The 15,861-nt window shown below is 38.1% G+C and overlaps 1 protein-coding gene across 1 annotated transcript in view; it reads right to left on the bottom strand.

Annotated features, from left to right (window-relative positions):
- SVEP1 (sushi, von Willebrand factor type A, EGF and pentraxin domain containing 1) overlaps positions 1–15,861 on the bottom strand; it is a gene marked incomplete at its 5' end in the record, with an annotated part of 142,071 nt that overhangs the window by 85,564 nt on the left and 40,646 nt on the right. The window contains 4 exons of the mRNA XM_008066174.1: positions 901–1,071; positions 6,531–6,654; positions 7,639–7,763; positions 14,087–14,262. Coding sequence (XP_008064365.1) covers positions 901–1,071; positions 6,531–6,654; positions 7,639–7,763; positions 14,087–14,262 — 596 coding nt within the window. The remainder of the gene's footprint in view (positions 1–900; positions 1,072–6,530; positions 6,655–7,638; positions 7,764–14,086; positions 14,263–15,861) is intronic.

Here is a 15,861-nt window from a genome sequence, read left to right as displayed (position 1 = left end):
CAGCTACTTGAAAGGTTGAGGCAGGAGGATTGCCTGGGCCCAGGAAGTTGAGGCTGCAGTGAGCTGTGAGCGTGCCACTGTACTCCAGCCTAGGAGACAGAGTGAGACTCTGACTCAAACCCCCAAATCCCCTCCCAAAACAAACAAACCCCAAAATATCTGTGGAGGTCCTACACCCATTAGACATTGTCCTAGGTGTTGGAGTTACAACAGTGAACAAATCAGACAAAAATCTCTGTCTTGTGGAGTTTATTATCTACTGGAGTTGATAGATACAAAACAGATGAATATAAGTCAAGTGGTAACAGGGGTTATTCCCTATCTAAAATAGCAATCTTACCTCCATCCATTCCCTTCACTATATTTCCCTACCCTGTTTTTTCTTCAAACCCCTTACTTTCAGCCCTTACCTTTATGATTTATTACAAATAAATAATATCATATTTACTTGCTTGTTATTCTGTCTCTCCTACTAGAATGTAAACTTCATGGGAACAGGGATTTTTTTTCCAACTGTCACATCTCCAGAACTTAGATCAGTGTCTAGTATGTAAGAGATAATTTACACATTGTTGATTAAATGAATACATGGATGCACTCAATTCAAGAGGTCTCTTTCTGTCTTCCCACCTAGCAATGACCCATCTCCCTCTGTGCTTCCAATCACAGATTCTACCTTTTCCTCACATTCAGTTCCTTGGATCACCTTAGATGCATTCATAAGTGGTCTCTTTAGGTCTTCATCCTCCACCACCCTTGTGATGCACATTTCATGACACAAAGGAGGGATTCAGTAAGTATTTGCTATTGTAAAGTATTTAGCTTTTGTCTAGTATTCCTGAAAACCGTGCTTATGGTTTCAACATTTTTCAAGAGATGATTTCCACAGAGGCAACTCACGTTCACAGTGAGGGAGTGGTTGTGTCCACTGCCCTTGATTCAGACAGTACTGCACTGGGTTCCCAACCATCTGGAAGCCTGGATCACAGAATAGACTGATTTTGGAGCCTGGCTTTAAATCTACTGATGCAGTTCGCAGATGAGGTACCAATCCTTCTAAAGGTGGGCAATCTGAAGGCAAAGAACACAGGTGCAGAGCCTGTCAGCAACATAGTGGCAGCATCACCAAAGCACCAGCTTCAAATTGTATTTGATACCAGCATTTGGGAGCCATTGTACTGGTATGAAAACCAGTTAACATGTAATAAGATCACTGGCAAGCAAAATTACTGGATAAACTCTTTGAATCAACAAACAATCCTCCCTATTTCAACGCTCTCTATTTCTATATATTTCAGTAGAAGTCTGTTGAATATATTTTAAATAAAAAGTTAGAAATATGAATAAAATGTCCTAATAAGTTATAAAAAGCCAGGAACTCTAGGATAGTTTAAGAAACTGGTTTAAGGTGATCCAAGATGACCATCAGGGAATAGCCAACTAGCACCTCTTACAGAATATAACAAGGAAGACAATCCCAGTCACTAGTAACTGTTAGCCTTGGGAATACCATCATAGATAGTCACTGCCATTTTGCTAGGACAAATGGAATCGAAATCTACCAGTTGAGCACCATCTGCAGAGTGCATCTTGTTAAGCAGCAGCTAACTAACCACAAGACTTCTTCCTTAGCTACTCCCCCTACTTAGCAACCAACTAACCAGCACCCCTTCCTCAAAGCCCTATAAATTGCCCTTAGTCTGTAAGCGGGAAGGCTTCAGTCTTATCTGGAGTCCCATTCCACAGATTTTCCTCCTTGCAATAAATCTGTGTTGCACTTGAACTGCCCATCTCCCATCTCTCTCTTTCTATCTGCTCATTTTCTTGACCTAACAGTAATCATAGGCAACTTCAGCAGATTTAGATGGAGGAAGCACTCTACATCCCACAGAAGACTCTTGGAATGCAGAGGGTGCAAGGAAAAGAAAGAGTGGGTGGCTGACGTTGGAGTTAGGAGACTGTCTCCACCAGGCACTAAGCTCGCATAGGATCAGCAGTCTTGTGTGAGAGGAGGTGAGTGCTCTGGATACCGTCTGAGAAAATTCCCTTCCTCAGAAGCCACATGTGGGTCTTTAATCCCATGTAAGAAGAGCTCTGATTAGGACACAGCAAGGTGCTGCCAGAGCCCATGTGGAGCTGAGTATCCACCCAAGCTCAGAATACCTAATACCCATCCTCTAAGAGTGCAAATGCATTCACTGCTTGCAGTGCCTGACAGCTGGTTCCCAGGCAAAGTCCCAAAAGTTTACCTGCTGGCAGCACTCACTGGGTGTCTGCTGCCAGTATCTGGCAGCCAGCACCCCCACCCCAGACCAGGAAGGTTTGTTTGCCAGCCTCACTTGCCCAAAGGGCAGGTCCCTTCATGGCAGGGTATTTGTGTTTTTAAGTTTTGAGCATGGCCTTTGGTGGGGGAAGGGAGAGTTATGAAAAACACCAGGCAGTTTGGTTTCCCAGTGGGCATGGCTCTGCGATATGGATGGACAGTACCACCACTCTTAGTGCTCTCAGTACTGCCACTCTTAGTGCTCTCAGTGTTGCCTAAGCAGCCAGGAGGCTCATCTCCTCTCCCCATCCCCACAAAGAACTTGTGGGAGTGAGAGAAAGTGGTCTGGCAGGCCTGACCATGGGGAAAACTTTGCAGCATAAAGTCACTTTGAACTATGAGCTCCGCCCAGCAAAAATGGCAGTGCAGTTATAGCTGCCCTTCTCTCTCTCCCTGTGTGAACAGCAGCTAGACCATATATAACTATAAAACAACAAAATAAAAAATAATAATAAGAGAGGAGTTGGTCCTCACCAATGAGGAAGAACCAATGAAAAAACACTGGCAATTTTCAAAGCCTTAAAGAGGCATCACCTACAAAAGCACCTCTCAGTCCCCAAACAATGGAATTCATCCAGAATGACCTATTCCTGATGGCAGACACAGAATTCAGACAATAGATGGCTAGAATGGTTAAGGCAAACCATGAGAAGTTGGAAGCAAACATCATCTAGGCAACAAAAGCAATGCAAGAAATAAAAGCTGAGATAGCCAATATAAGAAAGGTCCAATCTGAAATGCTGAAAATGAAGAATTCCTTCCTGGAATTTAAAAACACAATGATGGACCTGTGTAGTAGAATAGACCAGCAGTGGAAAGAATCTCAAAGCTTGAAGATCAAAATATTAAGTTAACCTAGCCTGACAAAAACAAGGAGAAAAGTCTCAAAAAGAATAAGCAAAACCTACAAGAGGTGTGGGATTATGTAAACAGACCAAATCTGTATTTCATTGGCACCCCTGAAACGGAAGGGGTAACTGAGAACAACCTGGAACAAGCTTTCCAAGAAGTCATCCAAGAAAATTTCCCCTATCTCAATAGACAGGTGACCATCCAAATGCAAGAGATTCAGAGAATCTCTACAAGGTATTCCATAAGAGAACCATTCCCATGTCATATAGTAATCCATATCTACAAGGTAAGCATAAGATAGAAAAAATCCCATCCCAAAGGCAGCTATAGAAAAGGGACAGACTACCTACTGGGGAAGGCCCATCAGAATTGCAACAGTCTTCTCAGCAGAAACCTTACAAGCCAGAAAGAACTGAAGTGCCATCTTTAATGTTCTTAATGATAAACAATTCCAGTTGAGTATTTCTACCCTGCTAGGCTAAGCTTCATCAGTGAGGAGAATTAAAATCCTTCCCAGATATCCAATCCCTATGAGAATATGCCACCTCCAGATCAGCCCTTCAGGAGATGCTTAAGAAAGTTCTGAGCATAGAAATGAAAGAATGATTCCACCCATCGCAAAAATACAGGCAAACATAGAGTTAACAGAGCACATAGATCATCCACAAAAATTCTAAAAAACAGACAAACAAAAAGCAAAGTAACCTGTTCAGAGCATTATGACAGGAATAAACCCTCACATATCAATAATTAGCTTGAACATGAATGATCTGCATGTACCACTAAAAAGGTGTAGAGCAACAAACTGGATAAAGAAACATCATCCAATGTTTTGCTGCCTCCTGGTAACTCATCTCACTGCAAAGGACACCCACAGGCTCAAAGTAAGGGACTGGAGAAAGATCTTTCCAGCAACAGAAAGCCAAAAAGAGCAGGGGTAGCTATTGTTATATCAGACAAAGCAAACTTCAAACCAATTGAAAGTTTAAAAAGACACACTACACTACATAATAAAAGACTCTGGCAAGAAATATCCATCTTAAATATGCATGCACCCAACACAGGAGCAGTCAAATTTACTAAACAATTGTTATGTAAACCAATAGAGGACATAGACAGTCATACAATCATAATCAGAGACTTTAATACCTTACCAACACCCCTAAACAGATCATCAAGGCAAAAAAATCAACAAGGAAATTTGATCTGGAACCTTGACTCGACACTCAACCAATTGGACCTAACAGACATCTATAGAACACTCCATCCAACAACCACAGAGCATACATTCTACTTATCACCACATGGAACATACTCCAAGATTGATCACATTCTCAGTCATAAATCAAGCATGAACGAATTCCAAAAGGTTGAAATAATACCAAGTATCCCAAATCACAGTGGACTAAAAATAAATATCATCACCAAAAAGAAAAGGGAACATGAATAGTTAAAGCAATTCTCAGCAAAAGGAACAAAGCTGGAGGCATGGCACTTCTACACTTTAAACTTTATTGCAAGGTTACAGTGACGAAGACAGCATGGTTTTGGTACAGGAATAGGGCAAATAGACCAATGGAACAGGACAGAGACTCCAGAAATAAAACCAAGGTCCCTCAACCAACTCGTCTTTGACGAAGTCAACAGCAACAAAAATTGGGGAAAGGAAACCATATTTAGCAAATGGTGATAGGAAAACTGGCTAGCCACATGCAAAAGAATTAAACTGGACTACTACTTATCACCATATACAAAAATCAACTCAAAATGAATCAATCTTAAACATGAAACCTCAAACTATATGGATCTTAGAAGAAAACATAGAGAACACCCTCTCTGACATCAGAGTAGGCAAAGGATTCATGGCCAAGTACTCAAAAGCAAATACAACAAAAACTAAGATAGGTGGGACCTTATCAAACTGAAAAGCTATTGCACAGAAAAAGAAACCATCAAGTGACTAAAGTGACAACTCATGGAATGGGAAAAAAAGTTTGCAAAATATGCATCTGACAAAGACCTAACATCCAAGATGTACAAGGAACTCAAAGGAATTAAAAGAAAAACAAAACAAAGCAAACAACCCCAACCCCATTAAAACATGCAAAGGACATGAACAGACACTTCTTAAGGGATAACATGCAATCAATCAACAAACACTTTTAAAAATGTTTTGCTACACTAGTCATCAGACAAATGAAAGTCAAAACTACTATGAAATACCATCTAACACTGGTAAACATGGCTATCATTAAGAAGTCAAAAAACAGCAAGTGCTGGTGTGACTGAGGAGAAAAGGTATTGCTTCTACAACTATTGGTAGAAACGTAAGCTAGTTCAACTTCTGTGAGAAGCAGTTTGGCAATTTCTCAAATAACTAAAAACTGAGCTTCCATATGATCCAGCAATCCCTCTTCTGGGAATATATAGACAGGAATATAAGGTGCTCTACCAAAAGGACATCTGCACACACATGCTTATTGCAGCACTATTCATAACAACAAAACATGGAACCAACCCAAAGGTTCATCAAAAGTGGACTGGATAAAGAAAACGTGGTACATATACACAATGGAATATTATGGGGCCAAAAGAAGAACAAAATCATGGCCTTTGCAGCAACTTGGATGTGACTAGAGATCATCATACTAAGTAAGTCATCACAGAAACAACTAAATACCACATGTTCTCACTCATAAGGTGACCCCGATCACTGATTATACTAGCACAAGGGTGGAACTGGCAGATGCTGGACAGTCTTTTGGAGGGAAGGAAGAGTGAGTGGAGCACAGGGTTATACACTGGATACCTGGTCCACTCTCAGGGGAAGAGAGGGCCAGCTAGAAGCCCAAACTTCACCTTCATGCAACCTACTTATATAGCAAATCCCCACTTGTACCCCATAACTTTAAAATAAAAAAGAAACTAGTTTAATGTTTAATTTTATGAGACAATTTTGATCATTCAGAGTTTAACTATTCAGTGTATGAATTGTAACATCTATTGCTTTACCCGCTAGGCTAGCTGTTCCTAGATGGCTTCTAGGAAGTATAGAACCACAAGAGTGTTCCATCTCAAACAGGAACATTAAAAAAAAATTAGCTACATCCCTCCTCTCACCTTATATTCCTACTCTTATTTTACTGCTGTCCAAATTTCCTCCCCAATTATACTCTGTTGTACAGAATATATTTAGCATTAAAAATGTAACAAATCATTTGGAAGGTGGAGTACATAAAAATACTAGTTAAAGAGTAAATTGACAGGCACACACAATTTGAATTATCATCTTTTTGCTCTACAGACCCATGGTAGTCAAGAGATAGTAGAGTCTATGGAGGAAATAATTTCTTACCAGAACAGAATATACTCTTGGAATCAACCTTCACTTTCCCTACAATTCCTGACAAGAAATCAGGCCAGGCTAACACATTTCCTCTATTGAGTTCCTCTGGGCAAGAGGTAGCCAGCGATTTCACCTGAAAGTTTAAAAACATGTTTTTAGATAAGCCTTACTTGTTTCATGAAGATGGCGTTATTACATCTTAATTTAATACTACAGAAAACATCTGCAGAGTTATTGGAGGTGGGGGTGGAAGAAAGCAGGCTTTTACAAAGTATGATTGCAGGGGAAACAGGAAAATTATCTTCCTTCTCCCCCCTCTCTCCTGCATCATTCCTCTCAACTATTTCTCCTATTAGACTCGTTGTTGCCTGAAATTTTGAAATCCTACACATAGAATTTCTTGTCTAAAGTTCTGCAGTTTATTAAGGGGTCTCAGAGAGCCCCTTTCTCCATTATATATCTTTGACATTGGACATAGAGATGAGGAAACAGGGGCTTAGAGAAGTTTTCCCACTGTGCCAGTGAGTGAACATTCATCAAGCCCTTACCAAGGACTAAGATACCACAACTGCATATGCAGAATTTTGCTTAATCCTGTCAAAACTTTGATATATAGTTATATTTATCTATCTTTTATAGATAAGAAAATGGAAACTTAGAGAAACAAAATATGTTCAAAATAATCACAGTGAGTTCATGGTAAAACTGGGGATTTGAACCCTGGCTGTTTGACTCCAGGCTGGTTTTAACCACTAGCTCATGTTTTGCTATCTATGGATGATCTTGTGCCAGTCCTAAATTTCTTCATCTTCAGTCAGAAGGATTTGTAGCGTTATTCTTTATGATTCTTTCTAGCTCTGGAATTCCACAATTTTACAAAATAATCACTATCAGTAAAATTTAAGAATATCACCAAGAAACTAAAAAGGGTATTCATCGAAAATTACTGAAGATGATTTCTGCCTAACTTTATCTATGACCATAGCATCAGATAATATTGGTGATAAATTCTGATAACAAAGAGCTTACAATAAGATATATTATTAGGCTGTTCACATTTTTACTAGGTTTGTACCTTTGCATCTCATTACTGTCATACACTGAAAATGGAATTGACCTGCTGTGGAGACAGGACATAGTCCCAGAGGTTGAGCTGGCTTATAGAGCCCACAAAAGATTCAGCTGGGTTGAATCCCTCTCCTTTTTTGTCTTGCTCTTGTCCCAGAACTAATGAACCACCACCTAAAGAGAAAGAAAAAGAGAAAAAAGGGGGAAAAATTGGCCTGATGGTCTGTTATTTCTAAAATGTCAACTTAATGTAAGCTTGGTCAATATACAAGAGGGGGGACCTCCCCAAAACTGGAGTTATCTTTTGGAGGGAAGGACCCTTATAGTAGTACACTTGGAATTTGTTCTTCTGGATCAGATGGTCAACCAAAGTTTTTATGTGGAAGTTTTGATAAGGTTGTATCACGATATGTGGAAGAAATGTCTCAAGTTGTGGCAAACAGGTGACTGGTGTTTCCACCATGACAACACACCTGCCTACACCATGTTGAGTGTTCAACAGTTTTTCACCAAAAATGGCATGACCCTTATGCTCCACCCTCCCTATTCACTTGATCTCACCCTGAGCAACTTTTTTTGTTTGTTTGTTTCCCTGGATGAAAAAAGTCTTCAAAGGGAAATGCTTTGATGAAATGGAAGAGATGAAACAAAAAACGGCAGAAGCACTAAAAGGCATCAAAATTGATGAGTTCAAAAACTGTTTCAAGCAGTGAAGAAAAAGTATCTAGTTGAAACATAAGAATAAATGCACAATTTTTATACATAAATTCTGACTTTTGGGAGGTCCCCCTTGTAAATATATGAAAGGAATTACTAAAAAGCTAAATTATATAGATTTACTGCATGTTTTATCAATAAAAACAAATTCAATGTTTTATGTAGCGACTTAAAAAGTCAGATAAGATTTAGAATATTATATTGGATTTATAAATTTGTAACCAATAAAAACCATAAACAATACATATAAAATATTATATATAATATATGTACATATACAATACATACATATGCATATAATATTTTATGTCAATCAAATAGATAAGGCCTATTTTACTCACTTTCTGTTAGGAAATTGCCGTCCATAGAAGCAACTGCTGTCTATGTTTCTTAATCCTTTTCTTAGGCTACAATGATATAATTTCTATCACCAAATACAGGGACCCTCCTAGGTTGTCAGTGGTCTCCTAATTGCCAAATTCAATAGAAACTTCAGCATTCATCTCTGTAACTTCTCTGTATCATCTATTTCCCTTAAGTATTTTATCCTATTAAGCTGTCCTGCCTGGGTGTGCTGGATTTCATTCTATTAAACTGTTCTTCCTGTGTGTTTGCTGTGCCAGATCTACCTTTTACCCTTCTCTATTCTGCTTTGCGCTCTGAAGCTTGTCCCCTATGAGCTGCACCACTTGTCCTCCTTGTCCTCTGGCTTCTCTTCCTGTCTGGTTAGTGGAAGGACCACTATGAGACAAGTCAGTGGGATGAGAGAAAAGTTTAATCTCCTGTTTTCCTTCCTGCCAGGCAACTGAACTGGAGAGACTTTTTCTTCTATTTCTGGAGAGACTGAATGATTCTCTCCATCACTGCAGGTTTGACTAAATTTTGGCAGCAACTCACACCTTGTCACTTCAGCTCCAACCCTTGCAACCTTCCATTGTTGCTAGTCATGTGTATTTTACTATCATCTTTTGTTTCTCTTAACCATGACCACACCTTTAAAAACAGTTCTTCATTAAACTCGCTTTATGAGTCTCTTGTTTCCTGCCAGGGGCTTGACTGGTTGCACTTGGTTTCATCAGAGTGTCCTCTACTGTTTCCATTGAAACTTTCTGCTCATTCTCATTCTCTCTTCTCTGCCTGCCTTTTAGAAGCCATCCCAGGATTTCATCTGTGACTCTCTTCTTCCTTCAATTACTCTTTCTGTTTGATCTAATTTGCCTGTCAATCAATGTCTGTGGATCTCTCTCATGATTTTTCAAGCTACATATTTAAAAAATAAAATTAGTTTAGAAATTAGTACATACATAGAAGAAAAATTTAAAAATAAATTGTAAAGAATTCCCCTTACCAAGAAATAATAATTTAATAGCGTTGTGTGTTTCCTTCCAGGTTCTTATTTTTATTATTATTTTTAAAGTATATGTGTGTATGAGATACTTTAAAACACACAACTCAGGATGATACTACATAAGATGCTTGAATCTTGCTTTTCTTCTTGAACGTGCTCCCATTTCATGAGTTTTAATAGTGATGCTACTTTACCACATGATGCATAACAATCCATTGTTTGCTTAATTAATTTAATAGCCACTTATTACTAGATATTGGAGTTGTTTCCAAGTTTGATATTAAAAAAACACTTAGATCACCATATTTATAAACTTTTTTTGTTCAGATAATTGATTATTTCCTTTAGATTGATTACTGGGAGTTAAATTGATAGTTGCATGCAAAGGGTTTCTCTAAAGCTTTTGATGCAAGTTTCTAAATTGCTTCTCAGAAAGGTTGCATCAATTTCTGCCAGCACTCTCTAAAAAGTCTGCCATGCTAAATTCTTGCCAATTGTATTCTATCACTAAAAACAACTTTGCCAATTTGACATAAAGCAGTATCAGACAAATTTTTAGCTGCATGCATTTCTTTGACTAGAAATTTAAAAAGTCCTCAAACTCAAAATATGTCTAAAACCAAATACAGAATCTTTTTCCTTCTCACTGACAACTTCTTTTCCTAGAGTTATCTTAGCTAACAGTCTCTTCAATCAACCTGGTCACCCCAAATGAACTCATCCTGTCACTGCTATGAACTGAATTGTGTCCCTGAAAAATTCATATTTTGCAGCTCTAAATTCCCACTGTGATGGTATTTGGAGATGGGACCCTTGGGAGGTCATTAGGTTTAGTTGAGGTCATGAAGATGATGCCATCATGATGGGATTAGTGCCCTTATAAAAAGTGCCATTATAAAAAAACAACAGAAAGCTTGTTCTCTCTCTCCCTGCCACATGATGATGCAATGAGAAGGTAGCTAGCTATGTACAAGCTAGGCAAAGATTCCTCACCAGAAAATGACCATACTGGTTCCCTGATCTCAGATTTCTAGTCTCCAAAACTGGGAAAAAATTAATTTATATTATTTAAGCCACCTAGTCTATGATTTTTTTTTTTATTTACAGCAATCTAAGTAGACTAAGACAGCCACTGAGGCTGCCAGCTGGAGCTCTGCAATATTTATGGACTCTAATTCATCCTAGTTGTTCTTATTGCTATGATCAGACAATCATTTCCTTAGGTGGTTACTTTTTAAGAGATTTCTGGTTTTATGTTTCTGTTCTTTGAATATACATCTCACTCTTCCATCAGAATTCACTGTTTAAGATATAAATGCCCATTTTTTAAACCATAAAAGAAATATGTGTTCATTATGAAAATATCACAAAAGAATACATAAGAAAATAAAAATCACCTGCAATCTTACTATCCAGAGAAGAGATAGTTGAAAACAAGAACACACTAACTTGAACACGAAAAGAAACCAACATCTTACTTCATTTGATAATGCCACTTGCTATTGTAATACCTTTAATGTCTCCTAATTTACTGAAGGAGAAATTGTATATTCCTTGAGGGGATCTAGAGCTCACAGTCTATCACTAGTTTGCATTTCAGCTTTTTTCTCGATCATGTCCTTTTCCCCTTCTCCTCCACACATGCTGTGCTATAGTTCCAGGGAACTGCCAACCATTCCTCCTCACACAAAACCCACTTATGGCTTTCTGTCTCTGCATGTAGAGCTCCTTCTGTCTGAGATGCCCTTCTCCATTCTTGTGACTCATCCTTCAAGACACAGGATAGTTAAATTCAGCAGATGTTTATGAAGCTACTGAAGATGTGCTGTCTACAATACCAGGCATGGGGCTTATACAGAGGAAAAAGCAGAGATAAAGATTTCCTGCTTCTGGAAGATTATAATTCTAAGGGAAAACTCATACACAAATACTTTCCAATATGGTGTGGTTAATGCAACAGTGGAGGCATGCAGGGTGATAGAAAACTGAATGGAAAAGCTAAATGAGGAAGGTCAGGAATCAGGAAAGGTGTTCAGACTTGGATCTTGATGATTAAGAGTTAATCTCATGCAGAAGGATCCATGATGAGTTTCTAGGCAGAGGGGTGAGTAAAATGCAAGAAAGAATTATATAACATGGTGTGTATGATAGAAACTGAAGGTTTCCATCCATAACCTCCTGGGTCCCTTCACCAATCTGTGTGCTTTAGTTTCTAATGGTCTCATGACTGCTCCATCTGCAGACATGTATCAATAGACTGATCCAAGTAGAAAAGGCAGAAGGAACCATGAAAAGGGCATGGCACAGCCATAAATTAAAGGAGCTACACTCTAGAAATGCAATTTGAGACAGTTATTTTAACTTTTCTGGATCTCTCTGTTTTCTTATTACTAAAATGGTAATAACTACTCTCTATTAAACTCACATGATTGTTGTGACAAAAACATTGAGTAAATTTATGTAAAATAATTATTTGTTTTGAAAGGTCAGTTAGGCATAAATAGTATTAAGATGAAGTTTAGTTTTTGTACTGGTTTCCTGTTCAAGTATATTTAGCAAAGAGGCAAAGGATGATAGAAAAAGGTATTTTAAATTTATCAAGAATTATTTCATCAAATCACCTTGTCAAATATTGCTCTATTATTATAAAAATGATTAAATAATTTGCAAAGGTAGCTTCTATATTAATCTTCCAATACTCCCATCTTGCAACTACCTGTTTAATGCTTCTAGTTTGCCTGTGTTTCCCCTTCTTTCCCCTCCAAATTAATCTCTCCTATATATTTTGTTACAAATCACTCCCCCCTACCTAAATTCACTAACCTTCCTGAGTTTCCTTCTTTCTCTTCTTTTCACAGTAGGATGTGTGTCCCTGATTATACAGCTAGAGCTGCCCTTTGAGGTTGTCATTTCTATAACTTCAGCATGCAAAGGTTGCCCTGCTGTCTGTTTGAAGACTGGCAAATGCTTAGTGAGTGGATAGACATCCAAGAATCTGTCTGTATGGTTCATCCATCTCTTTAATTATTTAGGGAATCATTAAAGGAAGAACTGCTTTCTCTTTCGATTTTCATGTCTTCCAAGTTTTCCTCCTTGAAGAAGCATAACGAATGCTTCTTATGGTTCTGATATTAACTCTTAATGACTTCCCTTCAATGGAGTGTTCTTTCTTCCTCTGATTAGAGGCCTCTTTGTTGTTTAGGGATTTTTACATATGCCTTCTTGCTTCATTCTGATCATGTCAGGAACCACCTGAGCTATTCTTCCTGCCATCTCCTCCAGGTATTTTAAAACCCAAGAGTGACTTACCATTGATTTCAGGGTGCAAAACCTAAATCCTTAACCCACTCTACAAGGTTTTACATAATTTGGCATTGACCTTCCTTTCTAGCTGCATGCCCTGTGTCCCCCCTTTCAGTCTGCACTTCAGTCTGCATCAGCTTGTATCAGTCTTCTTCTAGCTCTTTAAACAAAGCTCAATCACCTTCATTAGTTAGTGCTTGGTCATCCTTGAGAATTTAACTAGGATATCTCTCCACTCCTTCACTAACTCTTCATTCTACATCAGCTCCTTGGTTACAGACTTTCATAGAATGTTTCTTTCCTCCATAGTGCTTACCTCAGTTTGAAATTACACATTATTTAGAAATTTCAAAAAAATAAAATAAATGTGATTTGAGGCTTTGCAAAGGTAATCTCATCACATTTTCATGAAGATTAGTATTCTTTTGCACTATATTTATTAGTATCTTTATCCTAATTCCATATAACTTCCAGAATGTATTAGCTAACTTCTAATATTTTAATTCATTTTTGTTCATTTAATTTTCTTTTATCCAGGAATCATTTTTATATCTGAAACAAATGAAGAGAGTAAAAAATAAAGTCATACACATATGTGCCTGTAGACATATCTAGATAGAGCAAGCTTATTGACATGTACAAGGTTGGGGACCCTGGGTCACCTAATGCTTTTGCATTTCTTCAAACTAAAACTTTCTGAATATTTGTTTTAAAGTATTTTCAGAAGAGAGGTTGAATTCTTTTTGAAAAGGAGCATAAAAGATGAATAGTTATTAGCAGTGGTCCAGCTTGTACACTAATCACAAAACAAAGCAAAATCCCTCAAATGAAAAAAACAAAAGACACCAGCAATTAATCTTCCCCTTGGAAGACACTTTAACAACCACCTGTTAGTTCATTGTGCTTCTTGGTAGTCTTAAGGCATTTCTCACACAGAGATTCACATAGATCACCTGGGCAAAGCTTCTACTGATCCACAATCAGGATTATCAGGGAGTAATATATGAGAGAGATAGCCATTGATCTCTGTTTTAAGCCAAGGATAACAAAGCTAGAGAACTTGATGTTCATTTATGCACCACCATCTCTAGAGTCTTAACAAAACTATACTTATTTTTCTAAGACATACCAGGTATGGCCGAACCAACTGAGAGACCTACACCACCATCAGATAATTTCCCATCAATATAGACTTTCCAGGATCCACCGGCACTTGTCCAGGTGATTGCAATGTGATGCCATCTGCCATCATTCACTGCAGGACAGTCTGTTATCCTTTCCTTGCCATTCACGTAAAGAACCCAGCTGTGGAGAGACAGATTCCAAGGAATATAGTCATTAGTCATATGTTGCAATCCTTTCCGTGGGGCATGTGCCTATTTTTCCTTTTTTGTGGGTAAAGTATATTGTGTAAACCCATTACTCTTTTTTCTCCATTTGGTCACATTTCATAGAAGCAGATCTGATTTACTAATTGCACTTTATTGTAGTTCACTGAAAATTGGTTTGTGTTTCTTAAACACTGAGAAGTAGGAAAAAGTCTTAGGATGAGCCAAGAGAGCTTGCTCCAATTTGAGACAATTCACCAACTAGCTGTTTTGGAGAGAGTGAGTCAAGAGTGGAAGGAGTGAGAATTATATAAATGTCAGACTGACATTCCTCCTCTAGAAGTTTCTTAAGACCAAGAACAAAGTTCAGGTGTCTCATAGAAAGTAAGCCTGTCTCATGGTTACTGCTATGGCCTGCCTATTTACATTCTCTCAAAATTTACATGCTGAAACCTAATCACCAATGTGACTAGGAAGGGGTACCTTTGGGAGGTGAGTAGGTCATGAGGACTCCAAAGACACCTAAAAGAAACCACCTGCCTCCTTACTATGTGAAGACACAGTAAGAAGGTGCAGTATATGAACCAGAAGTGGGTCCTCACCAAATCTGCTGGCACCATGATCTTGGGCTTCCCAGTCTCCAGAACAGTGAGAAATATATTTCTGTTATTTATAAACCACCTAGTCAATGCCATTTTGTTATAGTAGCTTGAATGGACCAAGACAGTTGCCAAAATTGTCACATGGAAGACAAAATACATTAATCCAAAAAGAAGAATAACTGGAACTAAAAAAGAATGGCTAACCAAAACTAATTTCCAATAACCTTGTCACCCAGGGAAATGACAAAGGTAATAAGCAATTTAAAGTGAAAGAATCTCCAAAAGCAATTGGAAAAATATAAGTGATTAGATAAAAGTGATAAGGAGGATAAAAATTCATTGAATACTTCTACCAGACCCTACTCAAAGATGTTTATGAAAAAATAATATATGTGAAATATTACTTGTTGCCTTTCTGCATTTTCCAATTTTTTTTCTCCCAGTTCAAGCAGGGAACAGATTCTCTCTCTCTAGTTTGTCTCAAGGGAAGTTTTTTTTTGCATACTTCTTGGATTTTTTTTTCTTGAAGCTCACTTAAAGTTTACTAAGAAGAATAGTGTTTGAGGATAGATGATTTCTACTAGAATAGAGAAAGTCTCAGGATTTAGGAGAAGAAAGAGAACTCAGTGAGTTTCTGATGCCTGCAAGCTACTGTTTAGTAGGCCAACAATTTGGGTGGATCTGAGAGGAAAAGGCTATGTAGTGCCACAGAATCTGTACAGATTGAAGATATAACTTGAAGACTTGTCAAGGATTCCACATGTGGGAAAAAGCAGTATTCTTGAAGGCCAATTCAGTGGACAGCTCAGTGATAAGCAGTATGAACAGTTGACTAATGACAGAAGTCCTGCTCCAGTCTGTGGCTGTTTATAAAAACTCTGGGTTATAACTGAGGTTCACTCTCCTGACAGCTCAGAGGGATAGGGGCCCTGGAGTTGGAAATAATTGATTCTAAAGAAATAAAGAAGTGTCAT

Source organism: Carlito syrichta, unplaced genomic scaffold, assembly GCF_000164805.1.
Source record: "Carlito syrichta isolate Samal-C Ts95f unplaced genomic scaffold, Tarsius_syrichta-2.0.1 Scaffold308851, whole genome shotgun sequence".
Lineage (NCBI taxonomy): Eukaryota > Metazoa > Chordata > Mammalia > Primates > Tarsiidae > Carlito > Carlito syrichta.
Note: the sequence above shows the minus strand (reverse complement) of the source record. Positions and strands in the feature narration are given on the sequence as shown.